This window comes from Lonchura striata, chromosome 22 (assembly GCF_046129695.1).
Source record: "Lonchura striata isolate bLonStr1 chromosome 22, bLonStr1.mat, whole genome shotgun sequence".
NCBI lineage: Eukaryota > Metazoa > Chordata > Aves > Passeriformes > Estrildidae > Lonchura > Lonchura striata.
Window position 1 is genome coordinate 9721177 of NC_134624.1, and position 24886 is coordinate 9746062.

General features: G+C 40.2%; 1 protein-coding gene across 1 annotated transcript in view; it reads right to left on the bottom strand.

The window, feature by feature from the left end:
* TTLL11 (tubulin tyrosine ligase like 11) overlaps positions 1–24886 on the bottom strand; it is a 36382-nt gene that overhangs the window by 6345 nt on the left and 5151 nt on the right. The window contains exons 2-7 of the mRNA XM_077787924.1: positions 23917–24013; positions 22427–22560; positions 16840–17415; positions 16191–16286; positions 15554–15672; positions 726–932 (exon numbers count right to left, since the gene is read on the bottom strand). Coding sequence (XP_077644050.1) covers positions 726–932; positions 15554–15672; positions 16191–16286; positions 16840–17415; positions 22427–22560; positions 23917–24013 — 1229 coding nt within the window. The remainder of the gene's footprint in view (positions 1–725; positions 933–15553; positions 15673–16190; positions 16287–16839; positions 17416–22426; positions 22561–23916; positions 24014–24886) is intronic.

Sequence of the window (24886 nt, forward strand, 5' to 3'; positions counted from 1 at the left end):
CAGAACTGGATGCAATCCTGTGCTGGTCTGTGGATAGAGCAGATGCCTTCAGACATTTTCTATATATCATAATTTGTATAAACCAAGTTGTTTTATATTCTTTCCTGAATGCTAAATGCATCTGCATAGAAACAGGATCTGTGTTTTAAGAGTACATCTGCTGCTGCTGCTCATTTCTTTTGTCATAGTCAATGAAAGACAGAAAATGAGGTATTTGTACCATGACTAGAACAGATATAGCCATAAAAAACAATGAAAAAAACCCTCCTAAATAAAAAATATGTGAAAAAATAAATTGAGTTCCTTGACATTGCGAAGTGCAATTTCACAATGCAAATCCTTCCTGCACGGTGCATCAGGAACTGGCATTTGGGAATCCTTCCTGAGGCCTGGGGCGGCTGGCGGTGCCCCCACAGCTGACAGGATCACATCAAGTGACCCAATTTCAGTTGTCACTTCCTCACAATGATATTTCTACTGTTTACTGGGAACCTGACATGTTGACGAAGACGGCAAATTGTATCTGCCAAAGTATCCCTGATCTGCTGTCAAATAAAGACCCAACTTCTTCCCAGACACACGCTCATAGGCCAGGTATTTCTGGAGCTTGAATGGATGAAAATGTCTTTTAGAACAGAACAGGCACTGGCTCCATGCTGGAAGGCATCACAAAGGCTGCAAGCTGAGGGTGTGCCACGAACAGGACCAGCTTTGACCCCACTGACCTTATGAAGGTGCGGAACCCCGTTGGCCCCAGCTTGGTCGTCCCTTTGACGCCGAGGAAGCGGATGAAGAGGGCGGCCACCCTGTCCACGAGGCGCAGGTAGCTGAAGTGCCTGGCGTACTTGGGGAACACCTGCTTGAGGAACAGCGAGGGCAGCGCAGCCTCCGCGCCCGCGGCCGCGTCCGGCGGCTCCTCCGAGCTCTGGCACCTGCAGAGCAGAACCGCCGAGGGCTCAGCCTGGGAGGGACTCGCGCTCGGCCCAGCCAGCCCCTGCCAGGGGACAGCCCCACGCACCGGGGTGCTCGGGGACACCGAGGCACCGCTGCTGGGGTGGCCCTGTCACACTGCGCTTTACAGAGCACACGGCCTTCTAAGACTGCTGCAAAAAAAATAATTATATTCTTTTGTATCCACACTTATATTCACTGAGGTTTAATGTGATCACTGTTATAAAAGCCTAAAAGGTCTTTAAATAACAAGGTTAGGTTGTTATTTATTGATAATGTTCCTCTTTGCTGCAGATAGCAAAGTAGAAAAATTATATTATTTTTGTTATTAGTTAAGTAAAGCTTAGCTATTAGTTTTGTTCTTTCTCATGTAAGATCGGATGGTGGTGTCACCGCTGTTGATCACCTGCCAAAAGAGCAAGAGTATGTACAGCCAAGAAATAATAAGCACACAGGCTTTTAATTTTAATCTTAAATGGTCTGTTCATGAATTTAAAAATTCAGATCTTCAGCCAGTTGAACCAGACCTTGACCAAATGTGAAACCTTGTACTCAGCAGAGAGGAGGTTGTGCTGTGTGTAACACAACTCTCATTTTAATGATGCCTGGAAGCCCCAAACCCTTTCTCATTCTAAATTCAACAGTGTTTTGGATTGTACATTATTCATTCATCATTAATGTTTTTAGTTAAAAAAACAGAAATCTTTACTTTAAAAGGCAGAAGCAGAGTTGAGAACATTTCATTTTTTATAGCAAGCACTAGAGACTATTAAAGGGATCAGCTTCAGAGCCCTGAATTGTGCCCAGCACTCTCAGAGCGTGGCTGGAGCCTTGTCCAACCACCCAAATCCCTGAAACAGGGCTTGGGAAGAACAAACATCTCCTCCTCTGCAGACCTGCAGCTCCTTCCCAAACCACTCCTCTTCCCTGCTGAACAGCAGTCCCTGGAATTTCTGATGAAGTACTTTAAAGGAGGTTTTTTTCAGCCCTTCATTTTTCAACCTCCATCCTCCACAGCAATGAGAAATGTCATAGAGAACACTCAAACCAGAACCAGTGCTCTGGACACATCATCCCTGCTGGGAGCCACAGAAGGCTTTGTCTCCCTGGCTGAGGGGGAATGGACACAGTCAAATTACTAAAATAACTTTGGTTTGGTTTAGGGCATAAAAAGAAAATTGTATTTTGGTCAAAGAAAAAATATTCTCGAATGCAATAAAGCATCTAGAATTTCCTGCTTCCCCTCCTTTCTAGGAGAAAAGCCCACAACTGCCTTTGAGGTCACGCATAAAACTCAGAACCAGCATCCCATTTCAACTTTTACTGAAGTTTGGAGAGAGCTCTTAAATCTATATTTCTTATTGGAAAAGTATTTTAAAATTAAAACCAGCGGTTTTTTGTATGCTACTGCCTGTCTCATTCCTTTCCACTCATACATTGGGGTAGTCTGTAAAATATTTAATCAGAACAAGAAAACTTAATCTAGCCTTTATTGCCAAATGTTGTACTGCCATTCAGTAAAAAAGAAAAAAAGGGAATATACTTCTTGGTTTGCTTTTGCAGGTTAGGACTTTTATAAATTTTAATGATTTGTTTTCATTCTTTAGCTTCCCCCACAAGATTTCCTTACTTTTCCTTTTTTAAAACACTAAAGCCCAATTAATATGATCATACAATTTGAATTACAGTGAAAGATATATTTGGCACTTCTAATAAAACTCAGACTTTCCAAAGCAAACCTGGACAAGGGCTCGCCTGTGTCTGCACTACGAATTGATCCACAAACCTGCTTATTCTGCACACTTACCTTCCCTGATTTACACTGACTATATTCAGAGTACTATTCTCCACTGCTACCATAGACACTATCTCAATAAAAGTTTATTTTCTGTATTATTCACACACCTGTGTGCCCTCACCTCCGTGTGGTCTCAACATGACTAATTAAGACAAACAGCCTGGGAAGGTGCCTACAGCCAAGTGCAGTGCCTATAAATACAGAATTTTACTGTGATTGCATATTTTCCAAGGAAGGGGTGCACAGCCCATTTTTTGCCTCAGCACTCAGACAAGTTCAGCCCCTGCAATGCCCCATTTTGTGTTCTCCAGCGTTTGGCTGCCACCTGCCAGAGCCACACCACGAGGGGCTGAACTCCCCAGGGGTCACCCAGCCAAAACCAAGCAGAGCTTCCTCAGAGCAGAAGGGAGAAAAAGCAGGGAAAAAAACAAGTGAGAGAAGTAGAGATGATGTCAAGCGTGCAGGAGGAAGGAGCTACAAAGAGCAGAAATACAGCTCCGAGTCCTGTAATCTCACAGAATCATGGAAGAGCTTGAGCTGGAAGGACCTTAAAGCCCATCCAGGTCCATCCATGGGCAGGGACTCCTCTCCCTGTGCCAGGCTGCTGCCAGCCCTGCCCAGCCTGGCCTGGAACACTGCAGGGAGGGAAGGGCAGCCCCGGCTGCTCGGGCACCCTGTGCCAGGGCCTGGTGCTGGGAACCTCAGGGACCCAGCGGGTGCTGCAGCGGGGCCGTGGGGAAGGGACCAGGAGCTCCCATCTCCAGAGAGCCCTGCCCAGGCTCCCTCCATTTGCTCCTCTCCCTGGGGCTTCCAACAGGCCAGGGGAGGAGAAGAAGGCTGAGCCCCACTCTTCAAAGCTGCTCGTTAGAATTAATTGTTTTGACTGACACAGCTGAGTCAGGCAAATGAATGAAAGGTCAAATATAAGGTAATGCTTTTGTTGCCACACAGAAAAAAAGCAAAGCTTCATCTACATACTAATGTCTGACCTCAATACATTAGTTTCTCTAATTCTGCAGCTTATGAAAGATCACTCTTTAGAAATGATCAACTGTGATGCAGCTTTAAAAAAAAAATTAAAATTTTAATAAAGCTTATGGAAATGATATCTAAGACTACTTATCTTTTATACATGATTACTAATTTATTAATGTTTCCCCCATCTATGTTTTATTCCTTTCTTTCTGACCAGCCTTAATCTTTATGCAAATACAAGTTGCTAAGGGACAAACAAATTTGCAACTACTAATTAAAGGCTTCAAAATTTGCAGCATTTTGTATGCTTGCATATAAAATTTAGCTGTCAAATTCAGAGTAAAATGGGGTAAGAATCACAATATTAATATTTCTAAGAATGCTTAGTTGATGTATTTTACATTAAGGGCATTGCTAGAAGTATAAATTAAGCAATTTCAGTATCAGCTTACAAGTGCTTACCTAATAAAAGAAAATACTATGTTCTGGATTCTGAAGCTATAATTATTCCCTCAGCTGAGCCTCTATTCTCCAAGCAAGGACTATGTTAACATAGTTAAAAGCAGAGAATATTTTGCATGACAAATCTATCTACTCACCCATTTATCACCACAGAATATGGACCTCCCAAAGAACAGGTAAGTGTTTGTACCTGGAGTGTGTAAGAAGGAAATATATTCCTGTGCTCATTCACAGAAATAAATCATTTAGGAAACTAAGGCCAAGCTAGAGCACTGTCTCTGCATTATCAACCATTCATGAATTTGCTTTTATGAACTAATCCCATTATTTTATTAACACAGAGACTTCCAGCACTCCCAGGATGTCACAGCAAGCAGTTTCATGGTTTGCCTGCACGTTGTGTGAGTAATCAGCTTTTGTTTTGTTCTGGCCACTACGAGTGTCATTTGAAGAAAATGAATATTCATCCCCTCTTCACCCTCTGGCAAAGTAAAAAAACATCAATAGCACAAGAATTTCCACTTTTCAAAATAATAATATAGTTGCACAAAGATAGAAGCAGTAAAAGAATGTTAAACCCACAGAGTAAGAGATTTTTGACATTATGTTGGAAAAATTATGGCTCTTCTGTAGACTTTATTCAACACTTTGGAGAATGCTTTGAGGCAGCAAAGCATCCCCAGTAAAGAGTCCATATTTCAAAGAGCAGAATCAATCAAACATAAGGATTGATAATCACCATGGTGTTGGCAGACAACAAAAGTCTGATCACACCAAATACATTTTGAAAACACAGCAGCTGTCCTGTCTCTGGGAAGCAGAAAATGCTGCAAGCAGAATTTCCATCTCTCTCTGAGAGAAAAAAAACCAAAACAAAACAAAACAAAACAAAAACCTGTATCTCAGTTAAAGAAACAAATTGGGTAAATCACCTCACTTAGATTTTGAACTTCACCTGCAGCTTCCAGGCCTGACGATGGTGTCTCTGTAGAAGGGTGAAAGGCACGGAGCACGCTGCTTGTTTTGGAGAGTTGGCAAACACTTTTTGGCGAATCCATGGGTAAAATGTACTCCAAAGCTTTGCCATTGGCTTAAGAAAACCAAAATAATTGATGAGACTGCTGGAGAAGTGCAGGCCAAGCCCCTGCAGCCTGTCAGCAGCCACCAGAGCCGATCCGGGCTCTCCACTCTGTCCCTGGAGTGCTGCTTGTTTGCCACTGCCAGCAGTCCCCTTCCGAGAAGGATGGTTCACTGCCTCTTCAGATTGATGGATTTATTATAAAAATAAACACTTCTCATTAAAGATTAAATAGCTTTTGGCAGAAAACAGAAGACTGGAAAGTTTGCTGCTTTCACATGGTGTTAATGAGTGTTTCCAAGATGTAGAAACTTGGCAGGGATCCTGCTCTGCTCCACACCAGGGACACAAAGCCAGGGAAGAGAACATTACTGACATTTTCATTTCATATGCAGAGAAGTCTAGAGCTGTGGTTTGATCTCCATAGCCCTCCCTAATTCATAGTTTAAATAATTAAAGGAGAAATGCATCTGAGGAGTCTCAGGTGCTGAAAAAACCCAGCTATTTCCTAATTATTAATTGAGATTCTTTACTTCCAACTTTCTCCTCTTAAGAATAATGGTGGTATCATTCTGTATTCACTACAGATTTATTACTCTTAATGTAACACAAGCAGTGAATGCTTATGTTATTACCTGTCAGCTATGAGTGCAGCAGAAAATATGGCATTACTGTAATGAAATAATGGATAAGCAATGCAAATCCTGCATCCAAAGACTTTGTTCCACTGTAGCAAAAATTATTACAGAACAAAGATCATTAAATATAGTCCCCCTACTTTATTTTCTGTGGAGGTAGCTGTTATTATTCCTAGTAGATTTATTTGTGTTCACTATTTGCTTTCAAGGTACTTATGTGCCTCATTATTTCTCCAGAGTTTCTTTTGTTTCTTTAGAAAGGTGTGTCTGATAAATAATAATGCAGGATAGTGCAAAGGCAAACCAGCTGTAAAGCCCAGGAATACACTGAAATTAGACCAAGTGTCTTACATTAGAACAGAAAAAAAAACCAAAAACCCAGGATATTTCTTCCCATGTGGAAATTATTCTTAGAAAGCACTTGTGCTTATGCTGGGACAGAAAAGGAGCTTTACCCTGTCAGCCAAGGGAGCAGAAAGCAGCACTGCAATTGCGTTTTATCAGCCTTAATCCTCCTATTAAAGCAGGTGAATTCTCATACACAAAATAACACTCCTGATGATTACACTGCTATTAAATCATGTGACTTCATGCTTTCATTTTGTGGCTACTGGGTGCTAGGCAGTTTTATTGCTTTCTCAGTGTTTCAGAGACTAGAGACCAATTATTACTTAAAAATAAGCCAATCATCTCTCCTGCTGAAAGATGACTTGCAGCAGAAGTTAAATTATAGAGAACATCACTGCCCCCAATACATTAATTTCTGTCACTCTGTCACTGTAAAAATTTACAGCAGATATAATCTCTTTGAAGGGGGATCAAGTCATAGAAAGTACAAGCCTAGTTTTAAATAGAATTTTAATTTTAATGAAGGCTTCAGGGAATGATGTTTATGCTGCTTATCTTTCATACCTGGTGATTAAGTTAATTTATACTTAATGGAAGAGGATATTTCTAATCCCCAGACAGGCTCAACATCTGTCTGTGACTATGTTTTTGGAAGCCTTAAGCTGCTTGTGATTGATGTAATAAAACCAGGATCCTGCCAAACTGACACCTGAAGGATATCTGTAAGAGGGAAATGTTATTTTTCTCTTCAATGCCTCTGCTTAAGTCAAACCAAAATCCAAGCACTAAATATTGCTGTCCCTTAAAATCTTGCTTTGCACTCCCTCACCATTATTTGAGTATGAACAGGGCAATAAGCAAACAATTCTCAAATATGTTTATGATCTAATAATCACTCATTATGTGCAGTGCCTGAGACGTGTAACTTTCTGACAGCCTGAAGCTAATGAGAATAATAAACCTCCTGCAAAAAAAAAAACCTGTGAAATAGTCTCCATTTTTCCTTCACTTCTCTTTCCATGTCTATTTAAAACCAAATGTTAGCAAAAATAAATGCTTGCATTTATCACATAATTATAACAGGGAAAAAAAGCCTTTAAATATAAACACCTTGCCAGAAAAAGATAAAATTTTCAACTTTGTTCCAAGAAATCACAGTGCCGTCAAAGAAAAAAAAGATAGGTATTTCAGCAGTCATTTATATCCATGTTATGTTAAATTCTAATTCTCACAAGGCACCTGCACATAAGAACTTTGCCCTGGTGTTCAGGCTGTAATCCGTGTGTGCACATTCATTTATTCCATTTCACTGTTATCTGTTCCCAGTGTGTGATGGGCGTGATTTGTTTCTTTCTCAGCGAGGTGAGGCACCTCAGCCTGCCCTTGGCTGATCGATTGGTTCTAACATCTTCTAGGCTGCATGAAATCTGATTTTTTGAAATCAATTTGTTCATGGGTTGTGCCATTCCTGAGAGAACACAAAGTACACGCCACCACTCGGGAGTCACATGAGGAACTGGAGACCAGGACAAAGCATTCAAGGCTCTCCCAGATATTTTATGCAAAACTCTCACAGTTGGTTGTAGTTTTAGTTACACATAACACAGAGATTGTAAAGATGTCAAGGAGACAGCTAAGAAATAAGACATTTTTATACCATATACACATAGCCCTGCTGTACATACAGACATAAATACACACTGTGTAACTACAATTTCTGTTTGTAGTATATACCTGTACACTTATGCTCTGAAAACTATCTGGTGGGAAGCAATTCAGTATAAGAGAGATTACAGAAAATTAGAAGTTACTGGAGTTTACATTACAGAGCAACTGGGAAAATTGATTTAAAGGCAGGGTTGCTTCTGTGCATCACAAACACTCAAGAGGGTGAAAGAGAAAAAAATGTCAAATTAAATACACGTATATCTTTCATTTTAGACAAGGCAATTAAGCTAATATTCTGAAAATCAAATTTCATTCAAGAAGCATTTAACTGAAGATTAGTAATGGAAACTGTGGAATATACAAACACCAGGGAAAACCCTACAGTCGAGAGTGCAGCTGAATCACTGCTCCTGCAGTAAGATACCACCCAAAAACTAGAGTATTTTAGCAAGCTACAGGCTACCTAGAGGTGAAGATGATTTTGCTGATAGCAGAAACTGAGCTCAAATCATTAACATATTGAAGTGTCAGGAAAAAACACTTTGCACACAAGCCTAACTATTAATGCCTTTCCCTGTATGAAGACAAAAATTCAGTGAACCCTCCTGGACAGGGAAGGCACACACAGATGTTGCCTTTAGCTTTAAGAAAGGGGAAAAAAGGTGGTTTTAACTTCAAACTACAAGAGCTTTATTGTATTGAAAAATAAAGAGGAAATTACAGGGGATGGAACAAGATGATCTTAAAGGTCCCTTCCAGCAGAAGGCTGACTCCACCAAACACTTAAGTAAACACTTCAGTACTTGATGAATAAGGTCAGAATTGCTATTGTTTTACATCCTATCCAATGTAACTCGAGCACATTTCTGACCATATTTAAGCTGAATTTTCACTGGTTCCAGCTGAAGCTTCCCATCAGCAACGCCTGGATACAGCAAACATCTGCATGCAACACAGCTCCCAGGGATGCTTTGAAGTCCTGCTGACTTCATGGTTTAAGAAACAAAGCAAAGCAACACAAAGCAGCTTACTTCGTTAGAATTCAGCCAGAGCAGGAGCAGACAGCAGAGGAGCTCCAAGATCCACGTGGCAGTTTGGGAAGGAGGCTCGGACAGCAGAGCTGAGCCAACAGCTGCTGCTCCCCTGCCCCAGCCAGAGCTGCTGGGACACTGCTGAGGACACAAACTGCACCTGAACCTGCCTGGAACCAGGCTCTCCTGCCAACAGGACTCACTGACGACCTCTGATCAAATTACTGAATCCAAACATGCATTTACACATGCTGCTTCCACGTTCATTTTGATGCCATGTGGATAGAGATGAAGCAGCCACCTCTTTATTCTTGACCTCCCTTCTTTTTGGGCAAACCTTGGAGATTACAGCAATTCCTATGGCTGCATTACAAAAACTCGAGGAAAGTGACATAGTTTACCTTTTCTCTGTATTCTATCACAAAGGCTTTATTTTTAGGTAAGAATACTTGTAGAACAGGAAAAAGCAAAAAAACCCTTCTTAATGATCAATTTAAAATGTAATATGGCGTGAATATCTAAGAGATGCAATTGCTAGAGCATGTTTTGATACATTCAAATGTTGGGAAAGTTCTGGTTTTATGGAGACACTTGTGACAGGTCACATTCTTTAGCTTATCTCCATTCCTTCCTCTACCGCTCATGAGAGAGAAAGAAGAAAGAAAAGAGATGTCAATAAAAACTAATTAGATTAGCTGCATCTCAAAACACAGTGATTCAAGTCTAATTGGCCAAAGCAGTCTCCATCCCCAGTTTGATAGCACAGACCCAGAGCTGGGCTCACCCCGGAGCTGGGGGCACTGCACACACCAATTACTGCTAAAGCACACCACGGGCTTGGGCCAATTAATTCCACAGTGCTGAAAATGAAACCTTTTCAAATCCTGCAACCATATCAGTTCTTGTCCATTAAAATTTCCAAATGAGCTGGGCCTGTCATCCACTCACTTGCTGAGTACATTGTAAGCATTTCCAGCTGTCCCTCAATACGGGGTCATTGCAAGAGACTCAGGATAAGACTGAATTCACTCTTTATGTGCAAGTTAAAGTACAGCCTGTCCAGGCAAGATGTGAGTGCTTGGAATACAGTGTGTGAGCAAACACAGACCTGCTTGCAAAACTGGACTGTGAGTAACAGCACTTTTTGCAGTGGTGAAGGCTAAAATAGGAATAATCATAAATCTGTATCTATGCAAGGGATGTAGTTTTAGCTATTTTAAAAGAAATATTATTACCATTATAACCCATTTTTAGTCAATAAAACACTTCAGATTATATTCCAGATTAGAGCCACTTAGAAATTAAAATATCTATCATCAGACTTAATTATCTTTTCTGTGCTGGGACTTCTGCCACAGCACATTCAATTTTATTTGCCAAAGTTCTGCACTCAGTAGTGTATTTTTTGTTGTTGTAGTATAACATAAGTGACTCTTAAAACCGATGTGGAACTATTCTGTCAGTCAAGCACTACCAGATCCTTCCCTTTATGGAGGGACATCTCACACTGTAGTTCATATAATTTCCAATAGGGCCTGTCCTAATCAATAGGAGAAAGGTTAAATGCTCTTAAGGATGTAGCAGATAAATAATTGGAAAAGCAAGAACAGAGACCAAGGATCAAGATACCACAACATCTGCTTCAAAAAACTGAAGAGAGTCATTGAGGCAAGTTCCTCTTGAGCTGGATGAGAAATAGCAGTAGAAATAAATACTCTCTACTACAGAAAAACCAAGTTAACATTTCAGTAATCTGAACTGAAGGAACATTGACAAACATCACATTTAAAAGTCTCCCTCACATGTCTAACTCATCAAAAGCTGCCCGGGCTAATGTAACAGACACGAATTGATAGTGGAGCTGGCAGACTGCCTGATGAAGGACTGAACCAGAAAGCCCTGTAGGAAAGAGAAAGGGGCTAATTCAATGTGCTTCCAAAGGGCTTTGGCAGAATGAGCCTGAATATGAACGCTGGGTCATTTTGACTGATGGAGAAAAGAATTGTGTCAGCCTCCAAAATGAACCAGAGGAGAAAGATCAATCTCAAGAAAGCCACACATATGAGTTTATACAGTTCTCAGGCAGAAATAAGACTTGGAGTGAAGAGGTGGTGCTTGAGAGGCATTTGAATAGCTGCAAACCTGAGCAGACTCACAGGCAAAGGGATGCAGGAATCAACCAAAAGCTCTGGCAGTCAGCCCATAAAGTCAATTAGCAAATGGAAACCCAAACACTGATATTTCCATAGCTGGGTTTATTACATGCTTATTTTGATAGGCGCTAAACTCACTCCATAGAATGCAAAAGGCACTGCCAACCCTGAGTAATGAATCCCTGAGGAACATAATACAGTTGCTCACAGCAGCGGAAACCAAGATACATTACAGGCAGCCTGAAGAACAGTCATTATTTTCTGATCAGTGATAGCTGCAGCACCAGCAGCCCCCATCCAGCCTCTCCACATGTCTGTGCACTGAGCTTCTGACCCTCTTCAACCACCCCTGTCACACAATCATAACCTTACAATGAGGACAGAGAGATAAACACAGTAATAAATGGCAAGAATGACTTTATCACCAACAGAATCTAGGCTAATCATACTCTCGAGACACCTCTGCACAGTGTATTTTCATTTTTCCATTAAACATGACTCTAACATCAGAGGAGGTTATGAAACTGAAGAAAAATATCTGGAAAATAAATGGAATACATCTGAACAGGTGATTTCCTGACTTTCCTTAAGAAAGTAAAAAATTTCTCCTAAACATCAAGAAATTAAAGACAGCATTAGGATTTAGAAAACATCTTTGGAACATACAAAAGAATGACCAGAAATTAATTCATGTTTTCATTAAATACAGATCCTATTTTCCTCCTAGAAACTATTCACTTTTTCCTCTATCATGGAAAGGAATCATTTCAAGAGCCAAAGTTGTGTAATCAACACAGTGGAAAAAATGAACCACTTTTTGTGCAAGAATAGAGGAATATCTTTTGTGCAGCAAGTTCTACAAGACCTTGTTTTGACTGAATTTCTTTCTAACACCAAAAGAACAAAATAAAAAAGTCAGTCTGACAGACATTAATATTTACAGGGTGCTCACAGAACAGAGTGACATTAGCCAATGTTTGCATGCTGATCTTGCAAAAATTTGAGAGCAACCACATTGGGGCTCTTCCTGCTCAGGAAATTTGTTAATCATATTTGGCATTTGCTAGAGCCACAGGACCCAGAGAAGAGAATTGTACCTGACATCTTTTAAAAAGAACAGAAAAAAAAAAAAAAAAAAAAAAAAAAAAAGAAGGGAAATAAAAAGAAGGGAAAAAAATCAGAACATTACAAATAAATTTCAAGGCTGGTTACAAATGGAAAAAAAGCACTGCAGTGGCATGTACACAGAATAGCACCCAAGAAAAGATAAACTAGCAATGAAACAGCAAGGGCATGATAGGTAATAAACCAAAAGCATTCCGTTTGGAGGGCACAAGGAATTGATTGTTTTTGTAACAGCCATAGATTAAATTACATTTCATTTCCAAAGTGTTTCAAATCTTTCTTCTGTCAATGGCTATTTCAGAGCTGAATGAAAGTCATTATATTACTTAGGGGGCTGCACCTTCATCATCTCTCCCAGGGAAAAAGCAGATTTTATTCCATGAGCAACTCATATTTCTAATGACATGCATGCCATAATGCCATGATTTCTTTATCAAAAGAATAAAATGGTTCTTTTCTGTCTTGAAATATGTAAGAAACGAGGCATGGAAATGCAAGAGATCACACTAGGACACAGAGTAAACAACAGCAACCAAAATACAAAAGAGTCCTTATTGCTGGATTAATTAGCATTAATAAACCAGGGCATAAATATTTTTGACAGGACAGGAAAGCAGGTCATTAGCATTTCTGGGATGATATAAATGTTCCTCCTACAACATGCTGAGCACTCCTGCTCCAAATGATCCTGCCAGCTTGCCTTTATACCTCCAAACATCTGATACCCAGTGGAGAACACCCAGCATTTACATGAGACTGAGACTCCTTTTTGCTCCTCCAATCGAAGGCTATTTGAGGAAGAATAAATTGCTAATAATTAAACAAATGGTGAAACTAAAACCTTTTTACTACTATCAAGATTCCAAATTAGGCACAGAAAAATAGGAGTTTGCAAAGCCTTTTGAAATGGATTTTCTGTTGGAGGCACAACATACACAATGATTTGCATCAGTGATTATCTTAATTAAACTGCTGTTTACATAAGTAACGTTGATTTACTTTACATGTTGTTCAGTGTCATTAGACCATTCATTTAATTGTGCAAATTTCCTTTAGCTGAAGCCTTCTCCCACCTTCAGCAGGCTGTGAACAGCACCTCTGTTGTAAGGAGTGAATCCAGAGCAAGTTTAATAATCACTACACAAGCTCCAGACAAGTTTCAGTCACACAAATCACTGGGTTAGCTCCAGCATGTCAAAGGCCTGGATGTTTGCCATCATCTACTCAAGCCTTAACATCCATGAGAACAGCACTGCCACACAGACAGAGCAAAGATCAGTACCTGGCAAGGTATTTTATAAAATGTTTTCACTTCCTTATGATGAGTGAAACTTCAGTTCCACATTAAGTGACTTAAAACTAGGAAAAGATCACTTCTGCTGTGGAAGAAAAGCCACCATGTATATTGAATTACATTGATTTGAAAATGTATCAGTGCAGATTTTCAAACACTAATTGCTGGCAGTGCCAAGATAGTTACTAGCAGTCCCTGCATGTAAAGGCTGGAGTTGTGTTGGAAAAATTAAGAGATATGTATGGAATGATAAACTGATCTTATTCAGCTTAACTTTTTTTTCAATATTATACATCACATGATAGGAAGGAGGAAACCAATATCAGAACACCATGAAGATGAGGGAAAATTAAGCTAAAAAAATTCTGAGCTATTAATCCTTCCTGATAATGAAGTACTTCAGGATGATTTCTAAAACTCACTTTCATTTAGATGCCTCATTTATTTTAATCTGGGAGATAATTAGAAGGAAATCAAATTTTCCACAGCAGAATATTTACCTGAGATGCAGCTCAGACTTCTCAGTATTTCCCCTGTGTGTTCAAACTCTATGTTATATATATTGCTAAAACCTTACTGAGATTAATGCCCATTACTTAATTAGCATCCAAATCTATGAGGCTTGCTGTCGGTTAGCTGTCAGAACAGCAATTCTTTCAGATTTTTTTTTCTATCAATAGGCCAGGTTTTGGTCAAGAAGTTTCACACACTGTCCCCAGTTCAATAAAAGCACTTGGAGGCAGAAGGGGGAGATGTCAGGGGGAGGATGGGCAGCTGCCACACCAGTTCCTGCACATCCCCACCAGCAGGTCCCAGGGCACTGCCCTGGGCAGGCTGACTTATGGGGGAAAAACAAATATTCATCTCCAAGATGCTCTGCTAACCAGATTACCCTGGAAGAAAAGCTGCACCACTGATGAATTCCTGCTGTGAAGAGCCAGTGGTTTATCTCATCACCAACTAATCCTGTTAAAAATTATTTAGCACTCTAAATGTATCAGAGAAGAATCCTTAGCTGAATGAGCCTTCCCCTCACACTGGCATCCTCTAGCAATTTATTTGTAATTATCATTTGCTTTTTTTACATATTTAATATCAAGTTAATGAATGCCTGACATAACTTCAGCAGAAGAAACCACCATGACTAGTTACATAATTACAGGTTTAAAAAATGATCTTTCTCAGCTCCATGCACTGAAGTAATCTTTAAGAGTAGAGGTTAAGTACAGGCAACACAGAGTATAAATTGCTTTGCAAAACGTTCTGTACACTGACCACAGCAACTTCTGTGTGGCACTGCCTTTGAAGGAAGAGCTTGATCTCATAATAATATTGCAGTAATACAGAACTTGTTAGTATTATCAGTCATATCTTGTTCATGGGCCTCTGTCTACAAAAGGACAGCAAATTTGCACTTGAAATCATTATAGAATGTGAATAACATTTCAGGTCACCACTAAGTGCCAAGAGAAGAGCAAAGTGGATACTTTAGCATGGAGGCAGACCTATGAGCAAGAATTTCTAGGGAAAAAAATAAGAGGAAAAAATCACCCTTTCATGTCTTCAAGAACTGCTTAAAATGAAGTGTTTCATCAAAAAAAAAAGATATGATTTCTCTCAGCCTGATCCCACCACAGGCATTCCTGTTCAAGCTGCTGCAGGCAGTTCTTCTCACTTCTAGATAGATTTAACTCTGTTTATTATCACAGATTAAGGAAGCAATTTTTAAATACAATATTCATACTTTTCAGCTCCAATGGGGCAATTCATTCAGAGTAATTTGTGACTTTCAAGCAAATTAATGCACAAATTTATGTCTCATTACTGTTTCGAATTAAAAAAAGGCCTCAAGTAGAAGCATAAAGAAATAAATCTGAGTTGCTAAACTGTTTGCACCACTTAAGAGTAAGAGAGGGTAACTAGTATATCCTGATTTACTACCAGCTTATGGACCTTCTCAGTGAAAAAAAAATCTTATTTTTCTATTTATTGCAAGGCATGATGCAAAACCAGGGAAAATCAACAGACTTACTGAGTATCTTTCTTCTTCTTTTTCTGAGGGTCCATCAGCCGCAGAGTGTCTCTGATGACAGCAACTTTCACTTTTTCATCAACAGGGCTTGGGACATTTTCAAACACTCCAGGAGAAAGCTTTACATCACAGAGGGATAAAGTTATTCACTACAGAACTAAGGGTGATTTATTCCACATTTGCTTGAACTTCATGTGGTTCATCTATATTTTAAATACACAATGATGGATTACAAAACATTTCTTCAAGGATGCACAAATATCTTCACATTTTCAGTTTGATGCTACAACAAATTCCTCTAGTAAACTGAAATATTAAAAAAAAGATTGTTGCCGATGTTGTCATTTATATTATGTATACAAAGATGAAAAAGATTATTAACAATCCCCTAAACACAATTAACGACTGCAGGAGATGATGAATAAATGCATTTATGACAGAGATGATGGAGAGCTTTCACAATTCCAATAAGTCATATTTCCTATGTATAAGATTAGCAATGATTTCAAAGCAGAAAATTACAGAGAACCTTGGAGGTTTCATATTAGCAGACAGCTTTCATCTTTCAAACAAGGAAAAAAGCCCAGAAAACCCAACCTAAGCAATTTCATTCCAATATCACATTAAGAACTCTTACCTCTTGCTCATGCTCTATTCTCATGCTGGGGTTTGCATTTACTTCCAGTAACATGGGCTTCAAGTCTTTCATCAGGAGAATGTCAAACCCTAAAATCTGTGCATAACAAGCAATATGTTACTTCAGTTCCACTCAGGGTGTTCTACAGAATGCAGTGTTTGTCCATATGGCAACACTGAGCAGAAATAAACATTTGAGGGGCAGAGAAGAAGGAGCTGAGAAACTCTCCACAGTGCTGAATAACTCCAGAAGCCACTTGTCTCCCATCCCAATGACTCCCTTCACACCACCCCCATCCCTAAACACTGCATCTGCCAACATGGAATCTTGGCACCCGTGACGAGGGGGTCTTCAAATTGCCAGGATCAAAACTGTGTTAGGAACCTGCAAAGCTTCACTTCTAACACGTAGAAGATGGAATCTGGAGTGAAAACTGTTACTAACAAACTACACCCATTGAAAATTCTTTGTATCTGCTTAGGGCTGGCAGTAACACAGGTCAGGAGACGGAGGTTTGACTTGGGTGAGGAGCTCTGAGCTCTCTGAGCAGCACCATAACTAGAGAAAACTTTCAGAAAAGGCATTAAACACACAGAAAATTAATCTATGCATAGAAGTAACTGCATTCCTGGCAGAAATTCCAGCTTACCTGGAAGCAAGTTGGCCCAGGCTTTCCTGCTGGTATGTCAGACTGATAGTAAACTTTCAGTTCTGGTGTCAGTGCAATAATTGTTTTAATCACCAATGAAATTATATCTGACCAGAGCTTTTTGATATCAGCTCCTCTGGAAGACAGTCTGCACAGAATGCTTGAAAAAGTCCTCTTGCTGCCAGTGTTTGCACTGTCAGAATGGATGAAATTCCCACTATGGATATTTAGTGAATAGTTAGTTAAGTGCATAAAAACCTGGTGCAAATTTTTGAGAGTAGGTTCTTGATAGGGCTCTGTACAAAACCTAGAAAGTCCATCTTTGGCTATATAAATCTCTAAGGGTTCTAAGGATTTCAGCAGGACATAGAGACGAATATCAAATTTCAGTTTGTCCACGAGCAGTGGTTTGCAGATGTACTCCTGCACCACAGCTGGCCGGCTCTGGATGCTCCCTGTCAGCCTGATGTCACTTGGGTCTTTGATGAGGTAGATTCCATCCCCCTGGCAGCCTCCATCAGGCTTTACAATAAAAGTGGGCTTCCAGGATGGATTGCTGTCTTTCATCATACGAACCTAGAAGGAAAAGCATTACTGTGAGAGGCACTAACTGGGGAAGGGAAGAAGGGCTGGTACTGTGAAAGGCAGTCAACAAAAATAAATAAAAATAGCATGAATACATCACCAGAGTAGTAAACACCATGCAAAAAAGGCAGAAGATGAACAGTGCTGACAGGCACAAGGAGAAACAAAAAAGCACAAAGTAGGGAATTACCAGGAGAGATAAAAGGTCATTTTATTTAACAAGCCACTGTATAAATAATTTCAGGAACTCCTTTTTAATGTTCTGTTCCAATTTACAGAAGGAAATGAGGTAATCTCATGAGATATATTTTACTAGTCACTAATGTATATGAAACTGCAAAGTTAAACTTTCATGCTGCATTTTGAACAACTACTGACAAAGACAATCATTAACTTAAGGAAAGGTGCCTTATTTATTGAGGTATGAATGCAAATACTACCTGAAGAAGGAAAACTGAAGTAAAAATTTGTCACTAACAATACCTTTTTCCACCACTGAAAATATTTCACCATCAGATACCCAGTGTTAATAAAACTGGGGAATGCTGAACCATGTACAGGTATAACTAAGTCTGCTGAACATCAGAGCTTTTGTGTTACATGTGTATTTCCCACTACCTAAATACATTCTAGCTTATTTATTACTTGTACACCAAAAGTCAGAACTGCACACATGGGGATGCCTCAATCAGAAATGAAATTGAGAAAGAAGGGGGAGCCCTAATAAAGAAAGCAGCTGAAGAAATGCAGGATATAGGCTAGCAGGTTTATCAGCTACTCATGGGATCCAGGACAATAGAGCATTCAAAACCTCTTCCCTCCAAAACAGAGGGATGTCCCAGCACTGACCACTCCTTTCCTGCACTCCCACATTTTAGGGCCCCAGCCCTGCAGCTGCTCTCCCTCTCCCTGCAGCCAGGCACGTGCGGAGCCCAGTCAGAGATCTGGTTTTACCCTGTGGCTCACCAGCAACAACTGGACATTGACTTTTAGAAGCCTGAGGACAAAAGCTAACAAAGAAAGAACAAATCAGTTGCCACTATCAGCCCTGGAGAATGAAATAGGAAAAATGAGCCCACAGGAAAAGGCTGAGCATGGTCAGATCATTGTGAGAGCAGCAACCTGTGCTGTAACATCAAGCTGCTGACCCCCAGGAGAGGCCCAGCTCTGCCAGCAGTGACATTCCCAAGGCCTCAAGGACTTCTGGTTCCACCCCACCCAGTTATTTATTTCACTGAGACTCACACTGCTAAAAGCCTTCCTACCAGCTGCAGCAGACATTCAAGATCCATTACCCAGACAAGGATGTTTCTCACGGACAGGTGTCACACTGACTCAGTGAAAGATCCTTCTTCAAAATAGGTCACTGTGAGGGATAAAATGCCTCAGTGGAGGTCAGGCTTACATAAATGGCATGTGGATAAATAGGTCCAGGTAGATCAGCAGGCCTAGATGAGCAAAGAAGGAAAGCAGGATTTATGTCCTAGTCTTTTTACCACTATAGAATAATCTTCCCCTGATGTGACATTACCCTGCAGAGCAGAGGAGTTCTCTGGTTCACTGTTGTAAAAGCCAGCACCATGGAAAGACACCTGGTTAATCAGAAACCTCCATGACCAAACACACCCTGCTGTGACTCCTGTTGAGCACAAAGTGCCAAACATGCCCTCCTAGGGCAGAAAATACTGAAGAGCCTCTGTGACACCGGGAGGAAGAATCTGCCCCCAGTTCCACATCTGCTGTTCACCCCTCAGGCTACACCTGCTCTGCTCAGCAGCACCTTTCCAAAAGAGATGATGCTTTCCAGGGACTATTGCTGAAGATGAAAAAGAACCTGCCTTTCAAAATATTGCATTCTAACAATCACTGGTCTCTGAGATCTCTCGTCGCTTAAAATAGGAAGCAAATAATTTTCTCCATTTTTTAAATGGACTAAACGGCCTGGATACTATTCAGGCTTTCTAGTCCATCAAAACCTACACATGGCAGACAAAGATAGGCTGGTAGGGAAAGGGGGAATAGTAATCCAGAGTCAGTCTCAGTCTGTTTTTCAGCAGATTTACTGTCTTGAAGAAAACAGATGGTTTCTGGATCTTAAAGGAAATTCCCAACAGTTGTCTTCAAATTCTCCACAATCCTCTCAACTATATTCTTTCAAATTCTCATTATGAAGGGGCTTGTCCAGACTTAGAAAATTCAGTCATGTAGGAAAATGAGTTTATATGAAATGAGATATTTCTGTGTCCTTTGCTTGACAGAAGGAAATTATCTTTTAAAAAACATGTTAACCATTTACAGTTAACAGAAAGAGAAGAGTTTGGTGAAAATCTGCAGGTTTGGCTTTCACAAGGAAAGACAAACTGAATGAATATAGTATTCTGGAAAAAATGCATATAATGGGCTATGAGATCTGACAGCACAAAGACTGGAATATTCATGACTATGCCTAAGAGGTATCCAAAAGCTGAAAACCTGATTAAACCACCAAAAATATGCTGTGCTGGAAATTAGACCATCCAAATTAGATTCTTATTAAAAATTAATCATACTGGCCTATTCATCATCCTCACAGACAACACAAAGAAGGAAGTATGAGAACAATCACAGTCCTGGTTTGAATCCCAAGCTAGTTGCTCTTCAGAAATTGGGATTTCATGTTAGAACTAAGTCCTTAGCACACACATTCCAACAGATTCTTCCCTGCTAGTGAAGGTACAATGACTGCAGCATGGGAGAGATTTGCTTATTTGTAATTAATCTTTAGTTACAGTGACATGTTAGTACAAAACATTTTAGAAAATAAGAAACTGGTGAATATTGAGAATAGCTAAATAGATATTTACTTAGTAAAATGAACTTTTAAGCCCTTGATGAAAACACCTATCACCATCTCATTTCAATACAAATGACACAAAGGGAACAACCTTTTTGTTGGTATTTCCAGTACCACAACTCCAGTGCAGTTTTCTCAATTACTGGCTTTCAAAACACTGAAGATTAATAACAGATTACCTGTAGATTAATAATAGATTACCTGCATCTAGGTATAGGGGAGAGCTGACAGCATTTGATTTCATTATTGATAGATTTGTACGAAGAAGCTCACTATCATGACTACAGAAGTGAGGCACAATAAGGATATTTGAGAGATAAATTGTTTTGAAATGTTGTAGTGCATCAGGAGAGTCAACAAGATTTAAATTCACAGGAAATTTCTTCTTTCAATAATCATTTCTGTTACAGGCAAATTCTCACAGGTGTTCATTTCTCATCCAGTCCTTTTCAACAAAATCCTACACTACAAACAGCACCAAACCATCTTCTCATGTCTAACCTACACCTGCACTGATGAAATTTGACTTTTGATAATGAACATATTCCAGAGTGTTCCAGCTCCTCCAGGGACATGTCTGACATGCAGGCACTACCAGAGCTCTCCCCACTTGTCTGTTGTCAACAAGCTGAAATGCAGACTCAGAGAGCTGATGGTTTTGGCAGCATTAGGGTTGAAAAGCAAACAAAACCACATATGAACAAATAAACAGCAGAAAAGACTGGAGAACTCCTGCTGACATCTCACCAAACTGCAAGTGAAAAGCACTCTGAACCTTTTATGGTTCACAGGGGGTTTGGAATGTTTTGGGTTGTATTTTCTCTTGTTCTGGAGGGGTTACACTCCAAACTTGTGTTAAGTAGAACATAAACTCTTACAACATAAAATATAATGTTTGATAACAAGAACTATGCTTTTCTCCAACACAGATGGAAGAACATATGCAAAGGAAACTCCTAGGAGTGTGTTAGTGGACATCTGTTCCTCTTGGAACACAAGCGGCAGCGCTCTCAGCACAGGGAGTGGGAGCAGAGCAGCGTTAACTCGCAGTGCCACCTGGTGCCAGCTCAGCTGAGCGTGTCACCTGCAGCTCAGCCCGGCCAGCACTGCCCCTGCTCCCAAAAGGCTCCTCCGCCACCCACTGCCCCATCCCACCACCCACTGCCCCATCCCACCACCCACTGCCTCCTCCTCACACTGCCTCATCCCACCACCCACTGCCCCATCCCACCACCCACTGCCCCATCCCACCACCCACTGCCTCCTCCTCACACTGCCTCATCCCACCACCCACTGCCTCATCCCACCACTCACTGCCCCATCCCACCACCCACAGCCTCATCCCACCACCCACAGCCTCATCCCACCACCCACTGCCTCCTCCTCACACTGCTCCATCCCACCACCCGCTGCCTCCAAGCCATGTGCACTCATCTACCTGGCCTTGCTAAACTGCTTGGGTTGTTCACACTCTTTTTAGACACTGCTCTTACAGCAGCGCCATGGCAGTGACCCAGCCCACTTGAAGAGTAGCTATTAAAATATGTTAATGAATTTGACTGGATTATGGATATGGTAATTAGCTAAAAAGTTGCACTCAGTGCAAGAGTCTATTAAAGCTCAAGCCTCTCTTCTCTCATATTTCCAAGCACAGTATACTCTAGGATGCAAGAACACCCTGGGCAAGTCAGACAGAGTTAAACAAACATATATAGAAGCTGAAAAATGATGGCATTTTATTACATTCTGAATATTTAAACAAAATAGCAGTTTGACATGAGATGGTGTGAGTGTATTGAACAATGAACAAAGCAAAATGCTCTTCAGAAGGGTTTGGGTAAAACAGGCCAAGTGGACTGATAAGATTTCAGTGACAATGAACCTGGTGAAGCACCACAGAGCCCACACTGTACTGGAACCTCATCGGGCCACCAGAACATGCAGGGAAGGGGCTGATGCTTCTACCAGGTTCAATTTTCAGACACCTCTACTGCCACAGCAGAGCAAGAGTAACAAACAAGCTAACATCCAGACCATGACTGATCCCAGGCAAAGTAGAAAAGCTGTCATCCCCAGGTGTAATTTTAAATAATCTGGTAGATAGAAGATTAAAGAACATGGGTACAATACACAGCAAGTTACAGTATTCTGGGAGTCAAAGTTATGTACCTCAGCCATAAAGAGAGGCAGTTCTTCTGGCAGAATCCAGGACCGAGGGTAGAAGTTGTATTCCAGAGGAAACAGATCTTGCATCGTTCTCATGGCCCGACTCAGGGTGATTTTCCGAACCGTCTCCATCATGCCTGGGAAGAGAACAAAGTTACAAACCCCACACTGAAGCCTCATCCTAACAGTAAATGTATCATTTCAGAGCATCATTACTTATCTGCTGGGAAGGCACTTTGCTGTCAATAAAGCTGAACATCTTCTGACATTTTAAATCTGATACAATAATTGTGACATTCCTCTGCCATAGTTACTATTGTATGTGTTTCTGCGTAATATTATAAAAACTTAATTCTCAAAAATATAGCTCAGAATAAAAGACAGCTTTAGACAAATACTTACTAGTGCCTTTGCCATAATCCAAAATTATTTGTGCAATCTATCATTCCAGGAATAGGTACAAATGTAACTTAAATGTAAGCAACCACTTTAGTTTACTTTGCAGTTATTTAGGTATCTGCATCACAAAGAACAGGTTATTTTGTGAACAGCCAAACATTTGCTGAAGTCTTATGTCCATTGGGAACATGGCTAAAAGTTTTTGGGGTTTTTTTTGGGTTTTTTTTAAAGTTTCTGGTAAAACCCTGCATCATATTAGCCCAACATTCCTGGAAATTAGATCTAGTTCTGAAGGGCTCTGGTTTGATTCCTGTACAGCCACTTGTTCACCAGGCAGAAGCCAAAATATAGACAGGTAATACTCATTTAACACCAATTTCAACCATCAGAAAACAACACCATCCTACACCTGAGTGGGAACTTCCCCCAGGCAGGAGAAAGTCAGGGTAAATAAAGCCTGGAGTTCGATAGCTGAGGTTCTTATGCTCACAGCACACTAACAGCAGTCATAAATCTGAAGTAAAGGGCTTAGATAAGTCAATACCTAAGCTCTTAGCTCTTATTTAGAGAGATCTCAACAGGGATTAAATGAGAAAAAAAGGAGCTTAAAAAAATAGAAGAGTCATCATAAGATGAGGACTGACATGAACTCTTCAATATTAAAAAATCCATTTAAGGAATTCTGCTTCAAGCTTCTGCCTGAGATAAGCCAGAGTATGAAACAAAACAGATTCTTTCCACTTTGAATCAAAACCAAATCCAAAGATACAGCACTGTTATCAGTGCCAGATAACAGTCAGTAATTGCATACTTCACTTAAATTACAGCCTAACACTCTTCTTTTGCCTAACTTCACGTGTATGAAGTATTCTTCTCAACAAAACCACTCTCTCTCCAAAACAAATTTCAATTCAGAAATTGTTCAAGACATCCACTCTGATATCTTCACCCCCTCACCAAACCCAGTAACATGCCAATATACTAATAGGCTGATTAGGCAGATGATTCATATTAAAAACCAGTAAAACACAGAAGTAGGTTCAATAACCCGGTTTTTAAAGCATTTGTTCAAACTAGAAAGAGAAGTAAAGTACCTGGAAACTTGTTGACTTGCCCTGAGAAGATGTTGCTGTCATGGAATGACACCCCGTGCCAATAGATGTCACACGGCAAGCGGCGGCCAAACGGAAACTGCAAAGGAGAGCAGAGAAGTTCTGAGCAATCTGGGAATGCCTCCTCATTCCTGTCTGTTCTAAACACTCATCTTAAGCATGAACCACTCAAGAACAGTCTTCTGACTGCCAAAAAAAAACCAAGCTCTGTATATTGGTTGCAAACCTGAGAATATTCGGATCTGCTCAAAGACTTTAAAGAGAACAAGCCAAGAGAGGTTTTTAAAAACCAAACCCAAATGACTGAGGCACCCCTGAGTTTCTGCTCAACTACAGTCAAGTTATTAAGTGGCCACTCAAAGCAGGATATTTAAGTGCAGTAAGTGCATTATTCATTCATATAGATCCAGTTATATGCATTAATTTCTACAGTATTCATTCCTTTCTCGTACTAATAGCCTGTAATTAAAATAAAAGCTTGCAATTCAACTAATCATTAGTTGAGCATATATATTCCACTATCAAGAACTAAGGCGATTATTTCAACAATATTAAGTATTCCAGGTTCTCTTCCCATTGAGGCAAGATTTCACCATAAATTGGAAAACTGCAGTTTATTTTCTATTATCAAAAAGATCACCTTTTTTCAAGCAGTCTGAAGAGCTCAGAAGCAGCACTGCCAATTATTGAGAGCAAGTTTCTAATAGTAAAGTGGTTTATAAAAAGCCCAATTAGTTTTGTGCAAAGAAGGTGCTCTTCTTTTTCATGCTTATTCTCTTTGACACAGCCCCATTTATCAATCCAAAAACCCTATTTTATCTGCAACTCCATGAAGATGCCATTTAACTACCATATGGAATACAGTCACAGGAATAGCTTCTATTACTAGGCTACATATTTTTCAAATAAATCTGCTATATTTAGCATTTTAGGACACATTTGCATTACATAT